Source organism: Mustela nivalis (genome assembly GCF_964662115.1).
Source record: "Mustela nivalis genome assembly, chromosome: 3".
Lineage (NCBI taxonomy): Eukaryota > Metazoa > Chordata > Mammalia > Carnivora > Mustelidae > Mustela > Mustela nivalis.
Genome location: NC_139022.1, coordinates 141,718,714 through 141,744,818, shown reverse-complemented (window position 1 = coordinate 141,744,818; position 26,105 = coordinate 141,718,714). Strand labels below are relative to the sequence as shown.

General features: G+C 37.5%; 1 protein-coding gene across 3 annotated transcripts in view; it reads right to left on the bottom strand.

Annotated features, from left to right (window-relative positions):
- ARL15 (ARF like GTPase 15) overlaps positions 1-26,105 on the bottom strand; it is a 392,574-nt gene that overhangs the window by 173,704 nt on the left and 192,765 nt on the right. For all 3 annotated transcript variants that reach the window (XM_082723229.1, XM_082723230.1, XM_082723228.1), the window contains exon 4: positions 23,590-23,798. In XM_082723229.1, the coding sequence (XP_082579355.1) occupies positions 23,590-23,798 (209 nt within the window). The remainder of the gene's footprint in view (positions 1-23,589; positions 23,799-26,105) is intronic.

Sequence of the window (26,105 nt, the reverse complement as noted above, 5' to 3'; positions counted from 1 at the left end):
TTATGGCCGACTATTTTTGTAGTTTGAATACTGTTTTATGAACTTTTTATAGTTTTAAAACTGTTCTAATGAACTTCATTCAAGGCTGGATGAAGAGATTATTATTATTTTTTAAATATAATTTTTTATTTTTTATAAACATATATTTTTATCCCCAGGGGTACAGGTCTATGAATCACCAGGTTTACATATTTTAAAACTGGGTAGGCACAAGAAAGGTGTTGAACTCTGACTCATAGAGCCTTTGATGGTACTGCTGACAATTGGAGGTTCAATCTCCATTTCTAAACTAAACCAGGAATGTTATGTTACTTTAGCAATCCGTAGTCCCAGATCTCCTTAATAGTGAAAACCAAAAGCACGTTATGGTTGGATTCTTTGAATTCTCTACTCGCAGGAAGTAGCACCTCTGGTTTGGACAGCTACAAGGAATGGCAGAGACACTGGGCCACAACTATTCCAGTCTGCTAAAACATCAACATGGGACTGGCTGCTGTTAGCATTGCTCACATGTACAGTGCCAACAATGGAAGGAGCCAGAAACACTGTTACCGCATCTACACCCACCAGAAATGAAATTAAGTGGCTTCAAATATTAATAAGCATAATCATGGCACTGTGTTTTGGATATCTGCTGACTGTACAGCCACAGAAATATGATGCATCCTGGGCACCATCCACTAAAATTCTCACGTTAATATGGCAAGATTCACTGCCAACCAATACGGCCATTTCCAGAAAACCTATGGAAAAGTGACAAACAATGAGATAATGGAGCAATACACAGGAAGAACAAACAAATGAAGAACACAATTCACTTTAAAACTGCAGAGTTGTGGGGCTCCAGGGTGGCTCAGTGGGTTAAGCCTCTGCCTTTGGCTCAGGTCATGGTCTCAGGTGCCTAGGATCGAGCCCCGCATCAGGCACTCTGCTCAGCAGGAGCCTGTACCCCCACCCCCAAATCCCACCTACTTGTGATCTCTCTCTCTCTCTCTGTCAAATAAATAAATAAATAAATAAATAAATAAATAAATAAAATCTTTAAAAACAACAACAACAACAACTGAGGAGTTGACAGGACAGGGATGTAAATAAGGCAAAAGAATGTGAAGAAAGTGGGACTGACTGAAGAGATTCTTATAGGACTGTCAAAACGTGTGTGTGTGTGTGTGTATATATATATATATACAATCAAATAGTTTATTAAGAAAAAAAGAAGTCCAAATATTTATGAAGCTTATTTTTGTGGCAGCAAATTCAGATTGGGATGAATGACCTAAAGAGTGGGCAGCAGCAAAACATCTGCTAGGAATGGAGGAGATCCTAAGGGTGGTTTTTCAGACAAAATTCAGTAATGCAATACGACCCCATATGAACAATTACTTGAAATCAATGTTATGGGGGGGGGCCTGGGTGGCTCAGTCAGTTAAGTGTCTGCCCTCAGCTCAGGTTATGAACCCAGGGTCCTGGGATGGAGCCGCACAGTGGGCTCCTGTTTAGCACAGAGTCTTCTCCCTTCACCACTCCCCCTGCTTGTGCTTGCTCTCTCCCTCTCTGTGTGTCAAATAAATAAATAAAATCTTCAAAAGAAAAAAAAAATAAGGAAATCAGTGTTAAAACCCCAAAAAGCAGGTAATTTGGTAACCAAAATAACGCTATTCAAAGTGTTGTAAAAAGATCAACAGCCATTCTTCCAGTGTCAGCTCCAGAACCCCCTCCAGGAAGCTGGCTCGGCCCACTATAGCCCGCAACGGTTTTTGCCAACTGAACTCAAAGCCCCATTAATGTGGCAAATTACAATATACCCTTGTGGCATCTATTAACTTTTCTTTAATCATGTTTTGTCTCTTCAATTAGACTGTAAGTTAATTAAGAATAGAGAACTTCTGACATTTCTTCTGTAGCCATCATATCTAATACCATGCAAAGGTGATTAAATAGTCGATAATAAATTTAGGTAATTTACCACACTAATAGGTTACTATTAATAGGGGGGAGAAAAAGCACATAATCCTGCCAGTAATTATGAAAAAGCATTTGACAAATTTCCACCTCCATTCATACTAAAACCCACTTCACAATAGAAAAGGACATCTTTTACAAGAATGCCCTTCATCCTTCACTGAATTTAAGGCATTTATCTAAATAAATGCACAAATAAATCAGCAGCCCGAGGCAAACACCATACCTAAATGAAAAATGCTTTAAAGCCACATCTTTATAAGCCAGAAGGAGATAAGAAAATCTGTTGTCACCAAATCCTCTTCAAAATTGTCCTGGAGACCCAAGCCAGTGCAGGAAAATAAGAAAAAGGAATAAAAGAGAGATACAGAAAATAAGAAACAAAAGCTTATTTGCTGATGAAATTAGTGCATGCAGAAAAACTCCAGAATATACAGGTAAGTCATCACGACTAACAGTCTAGCAAGTTTGCCAGACACAAAAATCAATACACAAATGTAAATTTCTCGTATTTAACAGGTACCACTGTGGATTATATAGAGTGATCCATATATGACAGAAGCATAAAAAGGAAACAGGCAGCAGAACATTTAAGACAGTGACAACCTGTGGGTGGAGAGGCAGGGGGACAAGTACAAATGAAAAGCAGAGGAACACAAAGGCCCTGGTGGTGGTCTGCTCTTCGATGTGGCCAGCGAGGACACCAGGATTTGCTGTTCTTTAAAACTACATGTGTATGTCCTATACAGTTTTTCATTTTTCATGGATTGCACAATAGGGAAGGAAAGAAGAATGATGGACAGAAACGATAAACTCCTTCAAATGCTGAGATAAAAAGTCTACCATGGTACCCTCCCTAGGAGGAGGACGTTAACTCCGCAGGTGACATCCACAGTACATCTGTAAGAGTCTGTAACAGGACAGCATACGTAGAGACTCCTGTTGCTAAAACTGATGAGTCATTGGTCACAATGCAGATGGTTTATGGCTGAAAGGCAGGACTGAAAACACTAGTATTTTCTTATTTGAAAAACAAGAGTTTCACAAGATTAAATTTCCTCTAAAATTTTTAAGTACTAGGTTGGAAAGCAGAGGAATCCACTTTCACATTTCTTCAATTATTTGCAATAAAACAAGGAAATGTATCAAACCACAGAGGAACTTCTTCTTCCACACTTTGAAAATCTGGAAGGTACTACTTTTATGTATGACCATCTACCGTAAATACATTGAAATCCAAATTGTGCTATCGAGAAGTGAAAAAGCCAATTAAAGTGTCAACACTCCCAACATCAGCCAAACCACCTCTTGGCAAATGTGGACATAAATGTTTCCATAACCTATGTTTTTTAAGGTCACTAATTCTATAGTTCTACTCATCTCTGTTTTTAGAGCTGACTTTCTCAAGTTTGAAGGGGCTGGAGATGGTTACTCAAACATGAGGGACAGTAGAGAAATTTTAAGTTTGGAAACTGGTCATGCTACGAAGCTCGGCTCGTGTCCACAAACACAGTGAGGGAAGGCGGAGCCGGAGGAGGATGAGGAAAACGGAGATCCAGAGACTGTCTGCAGAGCATCTGTTCCAACAACCCAGTTGTGGGCCTTCTCCGGGACCGGCAAACCTCCATCTGCTGTGGGAAGTTAACTGTTCCCCAGGTGGTAGGCCCACCTGTCAACTGACAGTTGGGCATGTGCCACGGAGAAGAAGGGCAGACACATTTTGGCACAGGCCTTTGGAGCATTTCTCTAACTTAATGGCTGAACAAGACTTGAGATGAAGAGATGAGGAAACAGGAGGGGGAAGGAAAAAAAAAAAAAAAAAGCCATGGGCCCTGCTGGACCCAGGCATCAGCTAGGGAATCTAGGTCACGCCTAGAACAGGCGTCTGATGGGGGATGCCATGGAGGGCGGGGAGCGACAGGGAACGGTGCCAGCCTCTGCCTTTCTGGGCTTGCCAGCCCTTGGCAGGAATTCTGGAAAACGAGACATCCCGAGTCAGACACATTTCCGTACATTCCTCTCCCTCCCCTGCCTCCAGCTACTTACGTGTGTGGCTGATGGACAGACTGCCGAAGCTTTAAAACAAACAACTCTAGGATATGGAATCTATACCTACTGACCCCAGAATTTTTAGGGCTAGAATACACATACAAAAGTAATCTCCTTTCAAAGTTCGATGCTGTAGATTTATTCCAAGTGATGCCCAAAACCTACTTGGAATTCTTTTGGTATTTGACTCTAGAATCCTTGGGATATTCTTGTCAGTACCTTGGGTGAAGAAGACGTTTGGTTTAAAAGAATAAAATTCATTTGCCTCAATTACGTAAGCAGGTGCTCAGTAAATACATGTTAGTGAATAAACGAGCAAATGGATGAATGAAACACACACATATGACACTTGCACAAATTCATAATTAAATAGTGATAGGTGACAAGAAAGCAAAAAAATAATAAAACAAACAAACAACAACAACAACAAACACAAAAACACATATAAAGGTTTTTGTGTCTGGCTCATATACCAGAGGCCCAATTCAATGGGAAAAGAGGCACGGCTTGAAATGAGACCTAGTAACAGAGCCTTTCATGGTAATCTTAAACATGGGGAATACCAACCTCTTTGGCTTTGTGTTATTCCTGAAAGTGTTCATCTCTATTTCCCCTAAGTTCTCCCCTGTCCTCTAGTCCTAATGTCATTAAAGCACCAGACTTCAGCAAGCTTTCCTCTCCCTTACTGGGCTGGCTTCCAGAAGGATCTCTGACCAGGTCTCAGTCATAACCCCGACAAAGAAGATCCTCAGGCTGTTCTTTGCTCTGTTAAATCTTATAAATGGCACAAATCTTGAAATCTAGATATATTTTAATTAGAAAAATAGATCCAAATTATACCACTTATCATTTTTTCCTGCAACACAGTAGGTCATAAATTTTAAAAGTCTGTGCTTAGCAGACAGCATTCATACACACTGAGGTATTTTTTTTTAAGTCTAACTGCTTCATAATTATATCCCATACACATACATACACTTTATAGGCACATTTCAATGCAGACATAAAGGAAGTATTCATAAAGGATGAGTGATGGACAAACACAAAGCCATGCTTTGATGTTAAAGATGCAGCCCTTTAGTATGGAAAAGGACATGTAATTGAATTCTTGGTAATTGCTTAGAATAGTGTCTATTGTTGAACGCTCACAGAAGTCTCATCTAGGGAGTTTGCTCCGTTCTAAGGTGCGCGCTCCATGGCTCGACTCAAACATGAAAGACATCCTGGCACTGGGCCAAAAGCTTAAGCCAGGGTGTTCTCTGGATCCTGATGGACTCCCTTTGAGACCAAAGCAGCACCCCAAACCTGGCCTAACATGAACTGAAAAGACTTGGGCAGCCTTTGGGCCGAGGGTGAGGATGCTCCAAGGGCCTCCTGACTCTCTCCACACACTTCGCACATGTTTAGCAACTCTGATCGCCGTCTTTCCTCAATAAAGAGCTAGCATTTCCTTTAGTGGCTCTTCAGATTCTCATAATCCAAAAGGCAGAAGGTATTGTAAAAGGTCTCCAGTGCAATTGTGCTTCCTATACATATTCTATCCATTAAAAGACGGACGGGTTGTCAAACCTCTTCTGAAATATTAATTATGGAAGTAATTTCTGAAAAATGTGCAGAAAGAACTTTAACTTACTCTTTCCTCTCTTAAGGACCAATGTTATACATTATTTAAGTGACTCCTCTAGGAGGGAAGTTTAGAATATACTCTGATAGGTATCAAGGGTCTGCTATAGAAACAGACTGATTTAAGTACTAGTTTATGTGAATACATATACACATTTTTTTTTTTTAATCCGTACCTTTAAACATAGATGTATTTTCAGTGTGGTCTCCATGTGGAGGTTTCTCAACAGGGTTTAGTCTGTGTAACAATTAGTGAAACAGATGAAAGGCATTTCAGATGATTACCCCAGAGACACAACGGTTCTCAAGGCTGGACGCATATACGCCATACAGGGCCAGTAGATACATTTTTGACATTTACCACCTGCCTTAGCAAATGTCATACCAGTTAATCTTGATGTTCACCAAACTTCTGAGGTCTACCGCGACTTGTTTCCTAAGGCTTTTGATTTAGAGCTTCTTAGAAATGGCCACATGTCTCCAATACAGTAAATGCGCTTCCATTTCTTAAAGTGTACAGAAAAAAAGAATTCTACAAAATCTTGTCAGAAATGTCTGGATTTTGTCTTCATAGGACATCATGAAAGAATTTTAACTCAAGAGTCACACACGGAAAGTCGAAACAAATAAAAACAACCGTAACAAAAAAGGTAACAGGGTACATACTTCAGATAGGTATTTTAAGTGACCTGCCGTTTTCTCTGAATATGCTCCTAAAGATTTTTAAAGGGTTTTTAGAAACGCTACCTTAATCTGTATCTTTTATTTCATCCATCTTTATAAGCCACTGTTAGCTTACTATGAAGACAACAGTTTTGAAAACCGCCCCCTTGGAATAGTGCACCAAGGAAGGGAGCTGGTCCGTCGTGATCACTACAGCCAGGCCGACCGCAGGCATGGAGTCATTTATCTAGCAGTATTTACGGAGCACCTACTATGTTTGAGGAGCTATACCAGGTATCTATGCATACACCAGTCATCGAGACAGATCCCTTTCCCCAGGGAATTATCTGCCAACGCAATAAAAGGCAGATCGGCAGCCTCTTAACAAGAACATCAGCTACGTCTGGAGTAGAGATACGGTGCCATTCTAGTATGCAGAGAAAACGGTGATAGAGTTAAGACTCGGAATTCTTTTGCAAGTGAAGAGATAACTCTCTAATGTGTTCTATCCCTCAGTGGGCCTGCAGCGTTTTATAGGGAGGGAGAATTTAAGGAATCCACTGGCACTTTGAGGTGAGCGGAGTTGACCTAAAATGCCAGTCTGCCTTGTCCTCTCCATCACACTACGGGGGGGTGGGGGGGGACGTATTTCATAACAGGTACTAAAAAAGGGAACTATTATCTGATGCAAAAGTACATTTTAAACTCTGTGAAGGGGGTGCCTGGATGGCTCAGTGGGTTAAGCCTCTGCCTTCGGCCTAGGTCATGATCTCAGGGTCCTGGGATAGAGCCCCGCATTGGGCTCTCTGCTCAGTAGGGAGCCTGCTTCTCCCCCAGCCACCCCCCTTGCCTCTCTGCCTACTTGTGATCTCTCTGTCAAATAAATAAATAAAATCTTAAAAACAAAAAACAAAAAACAAAAAAAAAACCAACTCTCTGAAGGGTGCTTCCCGATCAAGAACATCAAGGGTTACATTCAGAAAATTTGTTGTTCTCTTTAGAATGGTTAATTCCCCAAATATGACCTATTGTTTTAGATCTCCACTCTTTTTCTTAACTTGTTCCATCTGTCTCCAAAGACTCTTTTCCACCTTCCCTTCTTGTGTCTCATTTGTAAAAATCGAAGAACAGAAACATATAAATGGAGCCTAAAAGCTGCTGGAAGTGGGTTACAGCCAGGAAAACTTAGGGAGGAGGTCTGCTGTTTACAGAAATTACTTTTGGTGTCCTCAACTCTCTAATTCAGTCTTGTGTTCTTTCTAAAAGCCAAGATGAACTGGATGTAAGTTAAGCCCAAATCAGCAGAATCTCCCCCAAGTACTGGAATACAATAGTCATTCTGTTTCACAAATATATAAAAACATATTTGGCTTAGTTTCTTCAATATATTACTTTCATTTCGATGGAGCTCATTAAAAAAAAAAAAAAAGGCTCATTTGCAAATTGGTAGCTAGGGCCTGTCCAAATAGCAAGAAACATTCAAAAGAAGAATTTAAGACTTCAAGAATAAAAAAAGAAAGGAAGGAAGGAAGGAAGAAAAAGAAAAAAAAAAAGAAAATCAAGGTTTTTTTTTTTAATTTTATTTATTTATTTATTTATTTATTTATTTATTTATTTCAATTCAACGACAAGAGATCATTGTAGTATAGTCAAAGGAGGAAATGCCTTTAAGTCCAAAGACATGGATTCAGGTCACTAGTTGAATCCTGGGTGATTTATTATTTCATAAGGAAATAATTCCCATTTCCCAGGACAATCGAGAATTACCAGATACACCGTAGGTGAAACACACAGTGCCCTACACACATTACTTTTTATTCCTTTCAGTCTCTCCTGTGTTTCCACAGTACTCTGAACCTACTTTTATTGGCTCATACCATAATATACTGTGATCATCGGTTACATGTACGTGACTGGAGGGAAGGCCACATTTTATCCATCTCTGTGTCTCTTTACACATGGCAAGTGTACAGAAAAAATATTGGTTGAAATAATGAACAGTTGTTTTATTAGATAATAATTTTAGAAAAGACTAAAGTATGCTTAAATTTCTGAAGCAAGGTCATTGTTCTTTGTGAAACTTCCCTTTGCCAATAGACAGATACGAAGGCCTATCTGTAAGGAGGAGTTTCTACAGATGAGTCTTCATATAAAGTCACTACACAAAGCTTAAATTCCGTCGGCCTGATGTACCTTTACTCTACTGAGCAATTCTCCTGAGCACAGTCATAGCACCTGAACCAGGACTGAAAGAGCAGGCCAATCCGCCTTCTGTGGACTCTTAGGACACAAAGAATACACTTGAGTCCACATCCATTCTCTGCCCCAAGGCAAGAAGCAATCACGTGTCCCACTGTCCGCCACTTGCAGGGGCTTCCGTTTGGATCTCAGACACAGGTTTTAAATATTCTCTCTCTACATATCAAATAAAAAAGGTGGCAATAGCAACTGCTCTTTAATCCCACAGGGAGATGTCTTTTAGTGACAAGCCTCGCGGAAACAGCTGTCAAACAAAAGCTGTATTATGATCAATAACTATACTTTTTTGAGGTAATATGCAGACTTTTGAATGTAAAGAAAAAAACCATCATAAATTTAAGAAAATCATGTTTAGGTTGCTGTAATAACATTTAAAAGCTGGGCAACACGTTCCAGGAACCTGGGGGACTTATTGGTCAGTTATCTATTTGCTTCCATGTAAAAGGCCTAAACAACAGGGAGATGAGAAATATACCAGTTTAAGCTTAAGATGGAGAAGGGAGGATCCTGAAACCTAACTTGGTTTTCTCAATGACTCTGAATGTACCCTGTGGGGCCAAACTACGAACACGTGCACTCTTACACAGACTTCTATCAGAGTCCATCAGCATAGACGCACAGGACAAATTTAAGAGCCTCCTTCAATATCAGGATAGAAATTCACAAAAGCACTCCTGCAACATTTCTAAATGGAAAGCGTGGGTCCCTCATTAAGGGTTGAACACACATCAGGCATTTAAAAAAAAAAAAAAAAAGGTGCGATGACTCGCTCAGTGTTTGCCTTCTCTTTCACATCCAAGCTCATGGGAGAACGGCCCAACCATGACAGATGTTTAAAGTGTGCAGCATTCAACAAGAATCAAGGGTTCCAAAATTATTTCATAAATCTATGGAGAGACCGAAGAGAAGTCTGACACCACCCTGTGTGTTGCAACTCAAAGGTGAGTTAAAACCAACTCTGGAATTAGTAACTCTGATATCTCAAAGCTTTCTAATACCAGGATTTTCAACTTTGCAATTTAACGACAACCCTGCTGCTGGCCTTTCCTGACCTGTTGTGAAGTAAATCAGGCAAACTAATGTGGGCTAACAAGTCTTTTTCACACTGTTCGATCACCCTGCCTCTCTTTTTCTCCGCAGACATCGCCTTCCTCCCACTCTGTCTAGCCATCCTCCTCAAAGCACACAAAATGGCCACTGTAACCCCGCATTACTGCTCATTAGATCACAGGTTAGTCAAGTGGAACTGCCCGGGGTTCCCAAAGGAGAGCTATACTTCAAAAATCTGTCCATGTCAAATGAAGAAAAAAAACCCTGAGCGTGGGGTCACCCAGATCAATGATCAAAAGAAACAGAGAATGAAGGGGGAAAAAAAGCACACCCTCGTTTTTGTTAAAAACACACACAGGTCTGATTTATTATAAGGAATACAGAGATGCGATGGGGGTTTTCTCTTATGCCTGGTTTTCTTTTTCTTTCTTTTTTTTTCTTCTTCTAATTAAGTAATTTCTTTGAATCAGGTCCTTTTGGTTAACTTTTGAGCTTTCAGAAAGTCTAGGACTAATCCTTAAAATTTCCCCCAAAAGAAAACACACTCCAGGAAAACCCAGTTTTTAGAAGGACCCTTAAATATTTCCAAAAACACTTGAAGAGCAATAAAAGTAATGCAGAGTAATCCACCTTTAAGGCCTGAGATTCTATTCCAATCTCAACGTAAGAATCGGTGCGACGACACTCTCAAATAATCCGAGTAACCTCTTGGGCTTTCAAAGAGAGGGAACAACGAGCCTGTCAATCACATCATGAGAACACACCAAGTGACACGCTCTAAAAAGGAGATTTCTGGGCATCTGTGGGGCCTCATAGAAACCTAGAAATCTGCAGGTAGGTTCTCGGCTTGTCAAGCACCTCCCTCATTTCCATGCACCAGCAAAGCACAGGCTTCTACATTTGCTTTTGTATTTTTTCCCTGAGGTAGAGCTACTAACACTATTGCAAAATTGACAAATTTAAAAATTAAGGCAGAATGATCTGGAACACCGTAAAGAACAAACTTTAGAATCAGTTTCACTGGTAAAAATCTCCAGAAGATGTGATTTTCCGGGTTTCCTCACAACAGCAGAAGAAAGTACATTTTGTCAGCATAGTGATAAAAAACCAGTTTGATAAGAACTCAGTCCATATGAATAGTAGTTAAAATAAACTGATTGCTTCTTTTTTTAATCTAACCAAAGTAGGAGTTAAGGTCTTCATTGCTTTTGAAAAATATTTTTTGGTATTTAGAATTTAGTCTTTAAGCACTCTCCAAAGTATAAAAGCATACAGTCACTAAAACTGCATTTTCTGTCCTATTTCTCTGTACTTAAAACACTCACAACACTATGCCAGGCACAGATAGAAGGGCCATTTAATCCTTTTAACACCTCTGGCCAGAGGCAGGCGTCAGGCCCTGGGGAGCACACAGTTAATCCTAAGCACTCTATGTGCTTGATCCTTACTTAACCCTCACTATTTGAGGTAGGTTCTAGAATTATCCCCATTTTACAGATGAGGAAACGGATTTATGTTTTTGCTCAATATTATTGCAGCTTGTCAAAGTAAGAGGGATTTAAACCCAGATGGTCTGACCTCAGAGTCTTACTGCCTGTCACCTCTACGCCCAGAGTGCGAAGTTAAATACCCATCAAATCAAATGTCTGTATATCCTAAGCGCCAGCAATTCCAATCTGACATCTAGACACTTGAGAAATGCTTGCATATATACACAAGGAAATGCGTATGGAGATATTCGTCAACAGCTTTGTTCGTAATCACAAAAACCCAGAAACAACCTAAAAGTTTATCAGTAGGAATAAATAAATAAAATTATGGCATAGTCATGCCTTGGAACATAATATATCAGTGAAAATAAATAAGTTAGATTTACATGTATTATATAATCTTTAAAAATGTAATAAAAAAGCATGACAAAGTATACACTCTAAGACACCACTTATGCAAATTTTGACCACACAAAACATTACTGTATATTACTTAGAAATACATGCATATGTATTAGAAGTATAAAAATGTATGTTGGGAAAGATACTAACTTCAAGATACACTCACTTCTGAAGAAGCAAGGGGAAGGGACTTTGAAAATGCATTTTTATAGACTTGTTTCTTTAAGGAAAAACTGTGAATAAAAATGGTAAAGCGTTAAAATTTGCTGAATCTGGATAATGGGTGGATGGATTTCACTGTTATATCATTTTTTTTGTACTTATCTGTATCTTTGAAATTTTTCATACTTAAAGTCATTCAAGTATGATTCCTCAGATACATATCCTCATATACTTCCAAATACATCCTCCTAAAATCAGAGTTGGGAGTTCCCTACAAATTCCCCCCCCCCAATAAAAGGCGTAAAACTCAAGGTAACAATCTAGAGAATAAAGTATTAAAATTAACTTACCCGAAATTATTACAGTATCTTACTGCACCTGTCTTAGAAGTACCATCTCAAAGATAATTACGTTCATTAATATACAGTCCATATTTCATTATGTTCTTAAGCAAAATTCGTTAAATTGGTGTTTCTAACCTTTTGACAAAGTCTGGTAATCAAGTAGCCTGGCTGAAGGTGGAGAGTTTTAAGATACAGCAGACCAGGGCACATGGGGAGAACAGGGAATAGTTTTCACTGTATACTTTTTTGTTATAAAGTATACAGTGCTTAAAATTGTACCATGTGGGGGCATGTAGGCGATTCGGTCGGTTAAAAGTCCGACTCTTGATTTCAGCTCAGGTCAACAACTCATGGTCAAGAGATGGAGCCCCATGTCCAGACTTCCTGCTCAACAAGGAGTCTGCTTGGGATTCTCTCTCTCCTTCTGCCCCGCCCACGTACCTCATTAAAATAAATAAGTAAATCTTTTTTTAAAAAATTGTACCATGTGGTTTTATTAGTCATTTAGAGTAATTTAAATGAGATGGATTTTTAAAATTGAAATGAATGGATTTTTAAAGATTATGTAATATTCCATGGAGATCCAAATGAAAATGACAGGCACACGCTTTATGTGTAGGACGGCAGTCATATAATCTTAACTGACAGAGAATGGATCAAATAATGTCAACCACAATTCATTACAAACTCGTACATATTTGTGAGCAGAGTTGGAGAAGAGATGTTATTCCAAAAATAATTTCAGTGAAAGTAAACCCAGCAATTATAGCCATCTCTTGCTTTAACATCTTAGAAATATGACATTTTTAATAGCACATATTTTTCAATTCAGCTTTACTATGGCTAAAGAACCAGATGGCAAAATCTTGACTAACTAGAATCCAAATAAGAACAAGTACTAAAGGAATTACAATTTTTCTATTCCATCTTTAACAGCTAAAACTACAAAAACACAGATTCATCTCAAGTGTTTTACCAAAAAAAGCAATGTCTAGGGCCTTCTATGAAGTTAGTACAAATTCAACAAAATATCCCATACTTTCTACATCTACACTGCTAGAACCAAATGTTCTGAATAATTAAAGGGGCACTGTGCACTAGAATCATTAAAGACTGTATTTCCCTAGAGCAGAAAACTGTGCTGATGTAGTTTAAAAGGCTCATAAGAGAGAAAAAGAAAAGCTTCTGGTAAAGTATAAAACAGAGAACTATATTAACAAAGAATTGCTATTAACTATAACAGGCTCAAGCAATCTGGTGATCTTACGTTTTACCTTAAAGTCTGTTTTCCCATTTTCAGCTAAAAAACGAGCTTAATTTGCTTGTTAATATAAAAGTCATTAAAAAGCCATTATTAATTAAGGAAAAACAGAAAGATGTCCAAACTTGAGCTTTAATTAAAGAAAAACATCAAAGTCCATATACAAATGTGGGAAATTGACATCTCTCTTCATTGCTCAAACATGTAGACACATGCATTTTAACACTTAATGAATCTCTTCCCACTCATTTAAATAATTCAGATATTTGGGATTATCTTTTCAGTAAGTATTGCAAATAACATTTTAAAGGAAACTATTCTAGAAGAGAGTAAAATGTAAATATTCTTATATATAATAAGAAAAATTCTTTCTTAAGAATTTATGTTTTGGAAAATTAGGGCATCTGCCTGGGCACAATGATTTGCTTCTCTATAATGACAATAACCGTAATAGCGGTACTATTTAGTGCATATAAATTATGCCTCTATCTCAAGATCATCTTTGGTCTATTTTTTAGGATCTCTCTAATGATTATTCAGTCTTTTCTTCAATGCAATATATGAAAGCATCATGAGAGAATCTCTTGCATAGCACCATTAAGAACTGTAACTCTTCAACTAGCTCTTCTCTAAGGATTCCTCTGCCAAGCTCTTATTTTCATTTCATTATTTCTTTGTTCTCCTTGTCTAAACTATACACGAGTTACCCAGATTTTCCACTCTGGCCCCTTTCAATAAAGACTCGTTTTTGGCTCGACAGATTATTAGTCATCACCACAGTCTAAAAATAAATCGTATTTTACAAATTCTACATGTTAAAATTATGATGTTCTATGGAACCTCCAAATTATTTCACGGGTCATATGCAGAACCTTCTTCCCGTAGGGTTTAGTGGATCTCACTTATCATTGATGAAAACAATTCCAGTTATTTTATGGGACTGTTTACTACCTAAGCATTCTTTACAGAGCATTCTTATTTCAGTAAGCTCAATCTACGCACAGCGCATTTGACACAATGAATCCAGACCCTGTAATGTGTCACATTCTAAGCCTAAATAAAACAAAATAAAACCCTACTGGACTCCTCCTTTATAACACAGAATACTTGTCATTTTATTTTGTCAGGGATTTATGGGTGCAAATTTCGATTTCAGAATTTCTAGCCACAAAGGTAATTTCCATTTCACTATTGGATACAGTGACATAAAACACAGCAAAGATCTTAACAGGCCAGTCAGGGGAGAACTATGTGGTATCTTCAAAGTGAGATGCCACTTCTGTGCAGTAAACTTGCTTTGACACCTTCTCGTTTGTACTGGAAGTCTGTACTGTACCTTCATTCAAAACTACTTGATAGCCCATTTCTCCAAGGTCTTACATAAATACTTAAACAGAGTTGTGGCTGAACATGGATGTCTACATCAAGAGATATTACTAAAGAAAGAAAAAGAGATTCTGTATTATCCATCAACAAAAGAGGAAAGAGGTTCTATAGCTTAAGTACTCCGGCGTGGGTTAGTGCATGTCTACCAGTGTCGCCCGAGAACACAGGAAGAGCATCTACTTCTGAGCAGCAGTCTGTCGTCTGTGCCACGACACACGGCTACTCACTGTTTGCAGCAAAGGCACATCTGATTTACAGATAAAGGGGAAAAGAAAGCAGCAAGGAGAAAATTTCAGTTTCTAAGTAGCAGAGTATTCTGTTCATCTCAAAAGATGAAAGCAGGTATCTTGCATTGCACATTTTTGGTCTTAGAGGAAAGAAGGCCAAAAATATGTGATTTCCATATTTGTGTTAATACAGCAAAGTTTTTCAAAGCCACTGCCAAAACTGGACTGGTTTTCTTACCTGCTTTTTCCATGCTTTAAGTTAAGGATATCTGCCTCATTATAAACCTTGCTGGCTCCCTAGACTTTCTGTAGTCTGGCTTTGCTGTGATTAGTGGTCAAAACCTTTAATTACAGTATATAGTTTGTGCAGCTGCCTGGAAATTGGTCTCGGGGTCAGTGGCTCTTCCCGTTCCCCTCTTTCCATTCTTTTGAAGCAATATTGCTGAACTGAAGGCATTGTTCCAGCTTTCTGGTGTGCTCTGTCTGCTGCACACTATGAATAGCTTTGCAATCACTCCAGCAATTGGTTCTTCAACTGCCTTTAGGTTGTCAATTGTAATTCATTGGCTCCAGGAACCTTTTCTCTTTTCATTCTCTTGAGGTCTTTTCTTATTTAATTTGCAATAATATTAGGGAATGTCTTCTTCAGACATGTCACTAATGTCTTCCTGATTATGAGGCTGGATGTACAGTTGACTTTCATATAAATGCCTGTTAAAATGTTTCGATATTTCCTTTATCTCTGACTTGGGATGACAATTGCTGTAGTATCCTATAAGGAATTTGGCTTAACCTTAGAGTCTTCTTTCTAAAGAATAATCCTCCTGGAAATATTCTCACTGGAGTTAATTCATGTAATTAGCTACATTTTGATAACTTCCCCAAAATATAATTTTTCATTTTTCTGATAATTAAGTTTTCACATTTTCTTCCCATAATTATGCCCTCTTCTTAGTTTATAAATTTGAGCTCTATACAACTTCTGTAATTAGTTAACTAAGAAATAAAGGGTTCCGACTAGTTAGAAACCAATGTCTATGATTTCAGAGCCCTTTGGAGGACCCGGAGTTATTCCTCAAATATTGTTTTTCGAGATCATAGAACATTCCAACTATTCAAAATGAGTTCCAATGCTTCTGCATTACAGGATTTTGTTTTATTTTTAGGAAAAAGAACAACCATCTCTTGATTTAGTAAGAAAAAACAAAACCTCAGTGCCTTATGTCTCAACTCCTTACTTCTGGATAAAACCCAGCAGGGTAACCCCTTTCATTAGCCTCAGCCATCCCGGAGTAACCAAAGGTATTTTTAAGCAGACACTATGTAATAATAATAATGAAAATAATTATCATAATGATAATAACTAACGCTTATTGTGCTTTTTATCTTCAAAGCACCTGACTGACATTAACCATGTGTCTATTTTCAAATTCATTTAACTCGACAAATGTTTTATTAACTCTGTACACTATGCAATGTGTAGTAAACTGAGTTTTCTTTTGCAAATGAAATAAGTAAATAAATAAGTGGAACTAGGGCCAAGGAAATGATTCTGTAAACTTTTGCCTCAGAGTCATTTGTTGGCTTTTTTGAATAAGAGTTTGTGAAAATTAATCTTTACAAAATACAAAATTGAAAAAAGGGTGAGGTTCACCACTACGACCACTCAAATACCTAGTGCTTCAAAAAAAGACCCAGAAAGGAAAAAGTCAAAGTCTAACTGTGTAGTTATGATGCATTACTGTAAAATACCTGCATATGTATAGGAAGAAAAATGTTAAGTGTAAGAAATGAAAAAATCCTTTAAGTTTCATTAATGTAAAGCACTTTTATGATAAAACTAGATTTGTTCTTAATAAATTGAATGTATTGCTTTAAAACCATTTCAATTAGGTGCCCCACCGAGCTTCATCATATACCAGAAAGAAAGAGCAAAAGTAAAGTCTGCTTTGCTAGCAACTGAAAATAAGCTCTATTTACTTAAAATACAGGTAATTAATAAAAACATATTAAAGGAATACTATTCAGTTGAGCTGTCCTGCCACTTTCTAGGAGGGATTTGGGGAAGGAGACAGCAACCTTGTATAAGCCAGGTCCTCAAGTGGACAAACACAAGTACATAAAAATACAAGAAAGCAAAGATGTGTAAATCTGGTAGCCAGAAGATTGAACTTTTGAGAACTATTACCATGGGCAGAGTGGTGAAATTTCACAGAAGATGCGATTTAGGAGTAATAGTCAAAGGTCAGGTTTGGTGTGGAGGAACAGGAGGCAGACTGGGTAGTTAAGGAATCTGGATGAAGCTGATGACGTTCAAGCCAGGAGGGAAGCATAGGCATGTACGTGAAGACTCCAACGCTGTACTCATTCCAACAACATATAATTAAGCACAGAGACTTATACAAGCCAGAATTCCTGTCCTTCAAAGAGCTTCCAATCTTGAGGGATAGACAGAACAGTTACAGGCAATTAATGCTGGTATTATGATTTGGTTATGCCCAGGATACCTTTGGGAGTCAAAAGGAAGACATGCAGCTCAGCCTTCAATATTCAGGGAAACCTTTTTTTTTTTTTTTTTTAAGATTTTATTTATTTATTTGACAGAGAGATTACAAGTAGGCAGACAGGCAGGCAGAGAGAGAAGGGGAAGCAGGCTCCATGCTAAGCAGAGAGCCTGATCCAGGGCTCGATCCCAGGACCCTGAGATCATGACCTGAGCTGAAGGCTTAATCCACTAAGCCACCCAGGCACCCCCCACGGCAACTTCTTAATGTCACCTGTAATTGTTAGGTGGTTTTCCCAGGGAAAGAGAAATAGCAGGCAGCAGATAAACGTGAGTGAGAAAAGAGAAGGGAATTTAATTATCAAGCACAGAACATAAGAGATAAGTGGTATTTCATCTGCTTCTAGAAGGAATTAGAAGATAGTACTGGTTTTTAACATGAATTTCATGGAAGATAGGAAATCTGGTTCTTTATTGTCTTTTTTGAGGAACAGGGGGAAAGAGTCAGGAAACGGAGAGGCATGGCAGAGGTGGGAGAACTGTGCAGCGAAACATCTGGAGGTGGACAGTAAATATGAGTAAGAATGGAAAGAGGTACCAAAATTTGCCTACATGAAACAAAGATACGCATGTGGCCAACTAAAGAGGAATGGAGGTTTTAAAAGAGAACATAATGAATTAATTCTTGTTTTATTTTTTAAACGTATTATACTTTGTTATCCAACCTAAATAATTTTCTCAACAGGATGGACCTTCCTGATGTAACTCTCATTAAAGGGAATTTTATTAGTTTTCAGTAAGCAGGGCACATTCTCATGATTACTGCTTGGTGGGTGCAAGAAATACAGGTCCACAAGATCCCTTGAATGGGAAGATCAAAGCAGCCAGGTTTAGAATCCATGAAGTCAAATATACAAAATCATTTTTTCAAGGAGTGCATATTTAGTAAATACACGAATGTACAATGGAATATTGTTTTGGTATTCTGCTAAAAGTTGCTCTTTAAAATATAAAAGCATCATTTTTATAAATGTATCTAACTACCGAAATGATGATTATTTTCAGCTTCTCTTGCACGTTAGTCAACATTTTCAGGAGACCACAGAGTCATTCCCTGGAAAACAGACTTCCAAACCCTCTCATTGTTTCCCCAAGACTAAACTGTAACAGAGAAAAGTACATCTGTAAGGAATGCACAAAAAACAATTTGTATCTCATATCATTTTAGAATAAGTATACGTCCCACAAGGGAATTTTCAGACTGCTCACACAATAGGTATGTACACTGCTCTATGTGAAATCAAATCAGTATTCTAAAATGCTGCCAAGACACAGGTCAAGATACTTGGAAGACTCCTAAGATTTAAAGTATATGACACTTTACAATCATTATTGTACGAAAACACACACACACACGTTCCTCTCTGTATACACAGTAATAATAAACCAAGCTAAGTATGTTATGTGACTTAAATGCTGCTTCATATTTTCCAGTAAAAAATTTGTCATGTAAAAGCAGAGATGATATTCGCTACTTCATAGAAATACCAAAACAAAACAAAACCAAAAACACCGCTCCACTGTTAAGCAGTATGAATATAGAATGAAAATTTTAAATTAGAGTCTTACTATTTACAGACAGTGTCCAAACATTTCAATCCTTCAAAATTCTCTGACCCTTTGTAGGAAGGAAAACAAGTATACAATTTAGAAATAATTACCTTTAAATACAAATTATACGTAAATGTAGAGGTCAAATAATATGAAATACATACTAGCAGTCTCTTCTAGAAGAGGTCTATAGACTAAGAAGGGAGAACTAGATAAAGTATTCCTGATACACTGAATATTGAAAAGTATTTTTCAAAAAACTATGAATATGTATAATCAAAACAAAACATGGGCTAAAAAAGCAATGTTTGTGTCATCGTAAAAATACTCGCAAATGCTCTTCTCGCATTTACATTTTGTTCTTTTCCACTTTCTATGTACATCATAGAAATGAACTTTTCCACCACTTTCTATGTACATCACAGTAATGAACTGAATGACAATTTTAAGAAAACTGAGAAATGCCTGATCACAAATTTTAACCTTAATGTTGACATCCTAATTGAAAAGCTGGATTTTCCTGTGCTATAATTAATGAGCCATGGAACCAAGAGAGTCATTTGACCCTATAATTGCACCTCAAAAATCTTTATTTCACAGTTTCCACATTCTTTAATATTTGACAGAGTTCAAAAATATTTGACAGTTGACTCATTATTTGATGTACTATTTATAAAATAATGAAATACTTTCGAAATAAGGACAAGGATGAATATCCAATCAGACCAGATGCTGGAAGGTTAAACAATTTCTTTCACATTAACAAAATGTGTCATTTTATAAGACACGGTAATGCCCAATGAAACAAAAATAAGATTTCAAAAAGCTAGGAAGTAAAAGAGTCCCAATCGACAACGTGTAGAGGGAAAACAGGATTACATTTATTGGCTACTATATCAACTTAACTTCTCATGAAATCCTCCTGATCTATTAAATAACTTCAGAACTGAAGTATGCTCTCCTATGGGAGTTGTAAAACAAATTAGATACAATTACAATTCAATACAAATAAAAAGCCAACCTATTTACCCTTAAGATGATTCTTGGTTTAGGGCTTTATTATTTAAATTGGACTAGAATTTTCCCTAAGGAAACACGTGGGCGCCTTGACTTAATTATAGATTTTTATATTATACTTTCTATAGAGAAACATTGTTGATAGGAGTAAATTCTGGAAAACTGTGGTAACTACACCTCCCCAAAGTGAATACAACAAACATCTGTTGCAAGAACTGCTTGGCTTTCAGACAGTACGTAAAGGGTGTTCTTTTTCCCAGTGTTTTGCTATGTTTTAAAAAAGATGATTTGTTAAGAAACATGTTTCTACTATCAATTCTCAAAACGTAAAATCTTAAAATTCTAAGTGAAACACAGGTCATTACCAGGTTTATTACAGAAGGCAAACTATGCAATGTACAAGACTCCACTTGCATTCTAAAAGAGTAACAAAATAATTGGGCATGTTGCCCTCTGTCTGTGGGTTACAAAGTAATTTTAACCATTGTCTTCCTTTCTTAACTCCTTCTCTACACAAACATGGCAACACTTAAGGGCAGAGGAGGGGACTAAATACACAATCTCCTGAGATTTTTATTCTCCGTTGCAATTCTAGTGATAACTCAGGTTTCTCCTTGAGAATCTCACCAGCTTCTAAACTCAACAATATCCTGTTATCCTCATGAAGCGATAAATGAATTCTTAAAGTTTTACTCAAGTGACAGGATAAATAATTGCAAATTTTTTGCATAATGTATTAAGCACAAAATGTAATAATTTCCATGGGAGGGGGGAAGAATCAAGCCCTTATGACTCCTTGTCTTTTCTTCACTGCATCAAAGACTGGTTCAGTGCTTTTGGTAAAGTGAATACATTTTCCTTGATTCCGAGAGAACAAAATTTTGCCTCAGAATCACAGGAATTTTGCAAAGTAAAACCCCATCTCTTTTAGCACTTGGAAATTACACGGCATGCACACAAATTAGGTACAAATGAATAAAAATGTTTATAAGCAATAAGCATAGGGCATGTAATACCATTATAATAAGGAAAGGAGGAGCAGTAAATAGATGACGAACTCTAAACTTATTTCTAATAACATGAAGTTTGTTCATTTTTTAATCTCCTACCCCCTCTTCTACCCATGCCTCCTCCCAACAATTATGAGATTACCATTCATTAAAAGTTTAAGATTCAGTTTTTACAATTCCACTTTTATGCTAACTTATTAATAAGGTACTGATTTAATCCCTAAAACATTTCTGGGGGTACTTCAACAAGGCACCGTAACAGTACTGTACTGGGGAAATCTCTTGGTCTTTCAAGCAATGAGTAAAAAGAGGGAGCTTCCATTTCTTTTTCTGCCAAATCTCAAGTATAAGCACTTCATTATGTTTCGACAAATGTCAAGATCTATAATCAAATTTGCCGGTGTCTTCAGTTAAAGCCTAAAATGTTAACATGCACCTGTATAGTATGTGTTTATATAAATAACCATAGGGAAAATGCCTTAAACAATTCTCAAAATGGCATTTGCAAATTCCATTACCAGCAAAAATTTTGAGGAAAATTCACTTAAAGTTGATATAAATAGAAAGTCAAAGTCATCCATGTACCAGTATATACAGTTTTCAATAATTTTCAAATCATTTTCTACATTTACAGCCTCTGTCTCAGTAAAAGATGAATCATAAAAAAATATCTGCCTGTTTCCTATAAAAGGTAGCTAGCAAACACACACAAAGCATATTCCAGAGCAATTAACTGTTAAAAGCTTCCTTTCTTTGCCATGACATTCAATTTTGATGGAGGATTACCCTGAACTACGAATTTGATTTTAAGAAAACATCAGTTTCAATTTTATGATGTCTAAGAAAAAAGTTTCTTAAATTTAAAAGCAAATAATAATAATTATTATTATTGAGCTCTTCTACATAACTTGAATAAAGGAATTTTAAGTTACAAGGTCACTTGTATATGTATCTCATATGTTTTATTACAGAGATATTCCATATTACTTACATATAAAACGTTATAGTCTATTTGTATTTCTAATACATACCAGTATTTCCTACAATGAATCTCAGAACAATGCATTTTCAGCAAGTACCTTGTAATTACAAACTAATGTAACACTCATAACTTCCCATCATTAGATACTATTATCTCCATTCTAGAGACAGAAAAACTGGTGCTGAGAAGTTAAAAGATTTACCCAAAGCCTTAAGAACAGATCAAGAAGGCACCACAACCCCAATGCCGAAGATCTGTGCATTAATGACTCTGAATAGATTTGCATTGCTTTGTTTTTATCTTAATCACTTCATATTATCTAGATTTCACAAAATCTAAAAGGAAAAAGGTGCTTGCTGACCACTTAATACTGAAAGAAGCAACAGAGGATAGACGTGAGTTCTATTTAAGAAGAAACCCTTGCCTTCTTTACTATTTTCCTAAAACTTAAATGAAAATTCTCTACATAGAGGGGTACTCTACTGCTTAGTACTGTCAACTCTGAAGTGAATTATCCAAAAATCATCCCACTCACTTAGTAAAAAACAAAACAAAACAAAACAAAACAGAAAACTGCCTTATTGCCATCTTACTGATGAGAAGACAAGCGAAGGAACAAAACTCTTTGCAAGGGTCCCACATTAAGTGTGAGAGAAGTCTGGAGTTAGAACATCTTACATCCTGAACTCCTTGTCCAATTTTTCAGACTACAGGGCAACATTGTTCCTCTTACTCATCTTATTAGGAGTCACTAAAGGAAGCACACAATTTTCTGAAGGAGGGGAGAGAAACCTATTCTGAAAGTTACAGGTATAAAGGACACATGAAAAGTTTTGATTTCACTGCACTTAGGTTAAAATTCCCCCCAATTCAAATTTTAAAAATTATTCACCTATCTTATCTGTTTAGTATCCACGAATCAGAAACTCTGCTGTGTGAGACACTGAATTCCTCTCCCATCCCCCAGTACTAGACTCATGCTTTTATAGGTGAGATACAAGTTTAAAAAATAAAATTAAATGGGGAAAGATAAACAATGGGTCCATATTAAAGCGTATTTGGTGGCATAGAACTTGCAAGATAAGACATCAATTTTCAGCCTGGCTGGTTACAGAATAGGACTCATTGCTTCTAGTCATCAGTGAGCATTTCAAGGGACAAGAACATGACATCTGAGGGCAAGTGATGCATGGTAATACGCATGATGCATTCCTTGAAAAGCTGGAGAAAAGAATGAACTAAGGAAGCAGGCAGAGTAAAAAAGTGTTCAATAACCAGGCCTTCAGATGAGAAAATAGATGAGAAAAATATTCAGATAAGTCCTTTAACTTTCGCTAAGCAATTAAAAAAAAAAAAAAAAAACACGAGAAAACAAAAAACAAAAACTATGCTTTCCAGGTGGAGAAAGATATATAAACAATAATTTCTGTAGATTGATACAGTCTTTCTACTTTCTCAGAAAATCACGGTTTCATGTGGAAAAACAATATAACCAGCATATCCGAATTACAGGCAAGTTTTCAGATTCCAAGGCGGCGGCGAAAGTGCAGCAAACAAGACAAAGAGTTGTCAAGTTAATGAGACATACCTCTTGGACTGATCGAGCAGCTGGCTTGTCTTGATGATTGGCCAATATTAAAAAGGGTAAAGTGCATAACTGTGGGTGCTGAAGAGCTGAGTGCAGTTCATTTCTAGCAGTTTCTAAATCATCTTCTGAAGAGGCACTGTCTAATACAAATATTACCCCTTGAGATCCTTGGTAGTAGCGACTCCAATATTTTCGGATATTATCAGCCCCTGTCAAAAACAAAACAAATTCTGTTTTTAAAAAATGGGTTTCGGTCATGCTTAGCGAAATAAGTCAATTGGAGAAAGACAACTATCATATGATCTCTCTGATATGAGGAAGTGAAGATGCAACACGGGGGGTTAAGGAGGTGGTTGAAGAATGAATGAAACAAGATGGGATTGGGAGGGAGACAAACTGTAAGTGACTCTTAATCTCACAAAACAAACCGAGGGTTGCTGGGGGGAGGGGGGTTGGGAGAAGTGGGGTGGGGTTATGGACATTGGGGAGGGTATGTGCTATGGTGAGTGCTGTGAAGTGTGTAAACCTGGTGATTCACAGACCTGTACCCCTGGGGATAAAAATATATTATATGTTTATAAAAAATTAAAAAAAAATAGGTTTCGGAAACTGAGAGAACACTGAACAGTACTGTTGGACACACCCAACAGTGATTCCTACTGGACACCAGTGTAGCTTTTAAAAAATTAAGTGCAGAAAACATAGCTGATGAGAAAAAGGCATGAGAGCCAACAGGTGGATATGGCCTTGAAGAATACCACCAAAGTTGAGGAGTCATCCTTCATACTTTTCTTATCAAAATATGGGAGAAAAGCCAGGATACTTTCTAGATCAAAACTCAAAATGTTTTCAGCTTTTGCTTACTAGCCCTAAATAAACTCCACTCTTTATAAATTGAGTTTGAGCCTAACTCAGAGGGCAGTGTAACCTAGCTGTTCAGAGAGGCTTTTCTTTCCCCCAGACAACGAAAATTAGCTTGATATTTTCTAAAAGAACTACCTGCTGATCAGAGCAGCCTTGTTTAATTCCATCTAGAAAGTGAAAACTACTAGCACAATACCTTCATGTACCAAAGTGTTGCAATTTGTGATGAATTAAAATCTCGATACATTTGCATAAACCGATTTGGCAATGAGCATCCTCATGGCCCTGGTATCATGGAGGTGTTTACAAAAAAACAAAAACTGAGATTCTCATCAGCCAGGGCCACATCTTATTCTTCTCTGGATTCCCAATATCCAGCATAATACATAACTTGAAGCTCAGTACAGGAATGAGGGAAATGAGGGAAGGAGGAAGTGAAGTTATACACTAATTAGGCTTCATGGATTTTGAGACTAAAAGACCTGGAGAGACAGTCCAGTCCAACTGTCTTGAGGAAATTGGGGCCAAGAGAGGTGAAGTGAGTAATCCCCATTCACGTGTCTAGTCAATCACGAAACTGAGATTTGCATCTGAGTAGACAACCTCTCTAGCATTCCCCACTACATCATGATGACTGCTTCCTTTACTTTTGATTCATGAATAGCATCGGCAATGTGTATGGATGGGATGGGAAATGGGGAGTTTAGGCTTATTGGTTATACAACGAAAATCAGATGAAGATATTTTATCATTTTAGTGCATACGATCAAGTCTTAGCCAGTCAGTAACTACATGCTGGCCATCCATTGAATATTTAGCTCCTAGGTTGAATATACTGTGCTAAGTGCTAGGGGTACAGAGATTAAGGACTGGAGCCGGCATGTACTAACTGGCAAGGGCCAAATGTGTGCATCTCTTTCCAACTCTGTGTTCAAGGATATCATACTGGAAGCTCGAAACTGGACAGGCTGGGAGTATTTTCACCATCAAAATCAACAACAGCTATCATCAGGTCTTTTCTTCCCCTGAAGGCCAACACACCACTAGCTGACACATTAAGAAGCCCACATTTTTCTGAAAGAATAGGAAAAATATAATAATAAAGGAATAAAGCACTGTGATAGAGGTAGTCCTTAAGCGGGATGAGAGCACCTCAACCGGACTGGGTGATTGTCTTCAAAAACAGCACTTACCAAACACCTACCATTTACTAAGCACTTTCTACATTCAGGCACAGTGCTAGGTGTTTCCAAAAGAAGAGTGCGTATAATTCTTACAACTACCCTAAGAGGGAGGTGTAAATGACTCAGGGTTTAAAACTAATTTTCAGGTTTTTAAATCCAAGGTATTTGTTATAATACCTTGTTGAAACAACCAGCTATGTCATAAGACCAAAGACACTTAATGCTGAGTAACCTTCAGTATGTAAAGATATGGGATGTGAATAGGGGTGATGCAGATCAGGTAACATCCAACCAAGAAAGCAGAACAAAACAAATCCCAAGGAAGAAAAAAATTAAGCCAGAGATTATTTAAGATAGGTAGGTAGTTGCATAAGTGATGGCTGAACTAAGAAAACAGAGGCACCGAAATTAGCAACACCTTAGTCCAGGTTCCCTAGGAACAGAGTCTGAGATGGCATTTCTTGAATG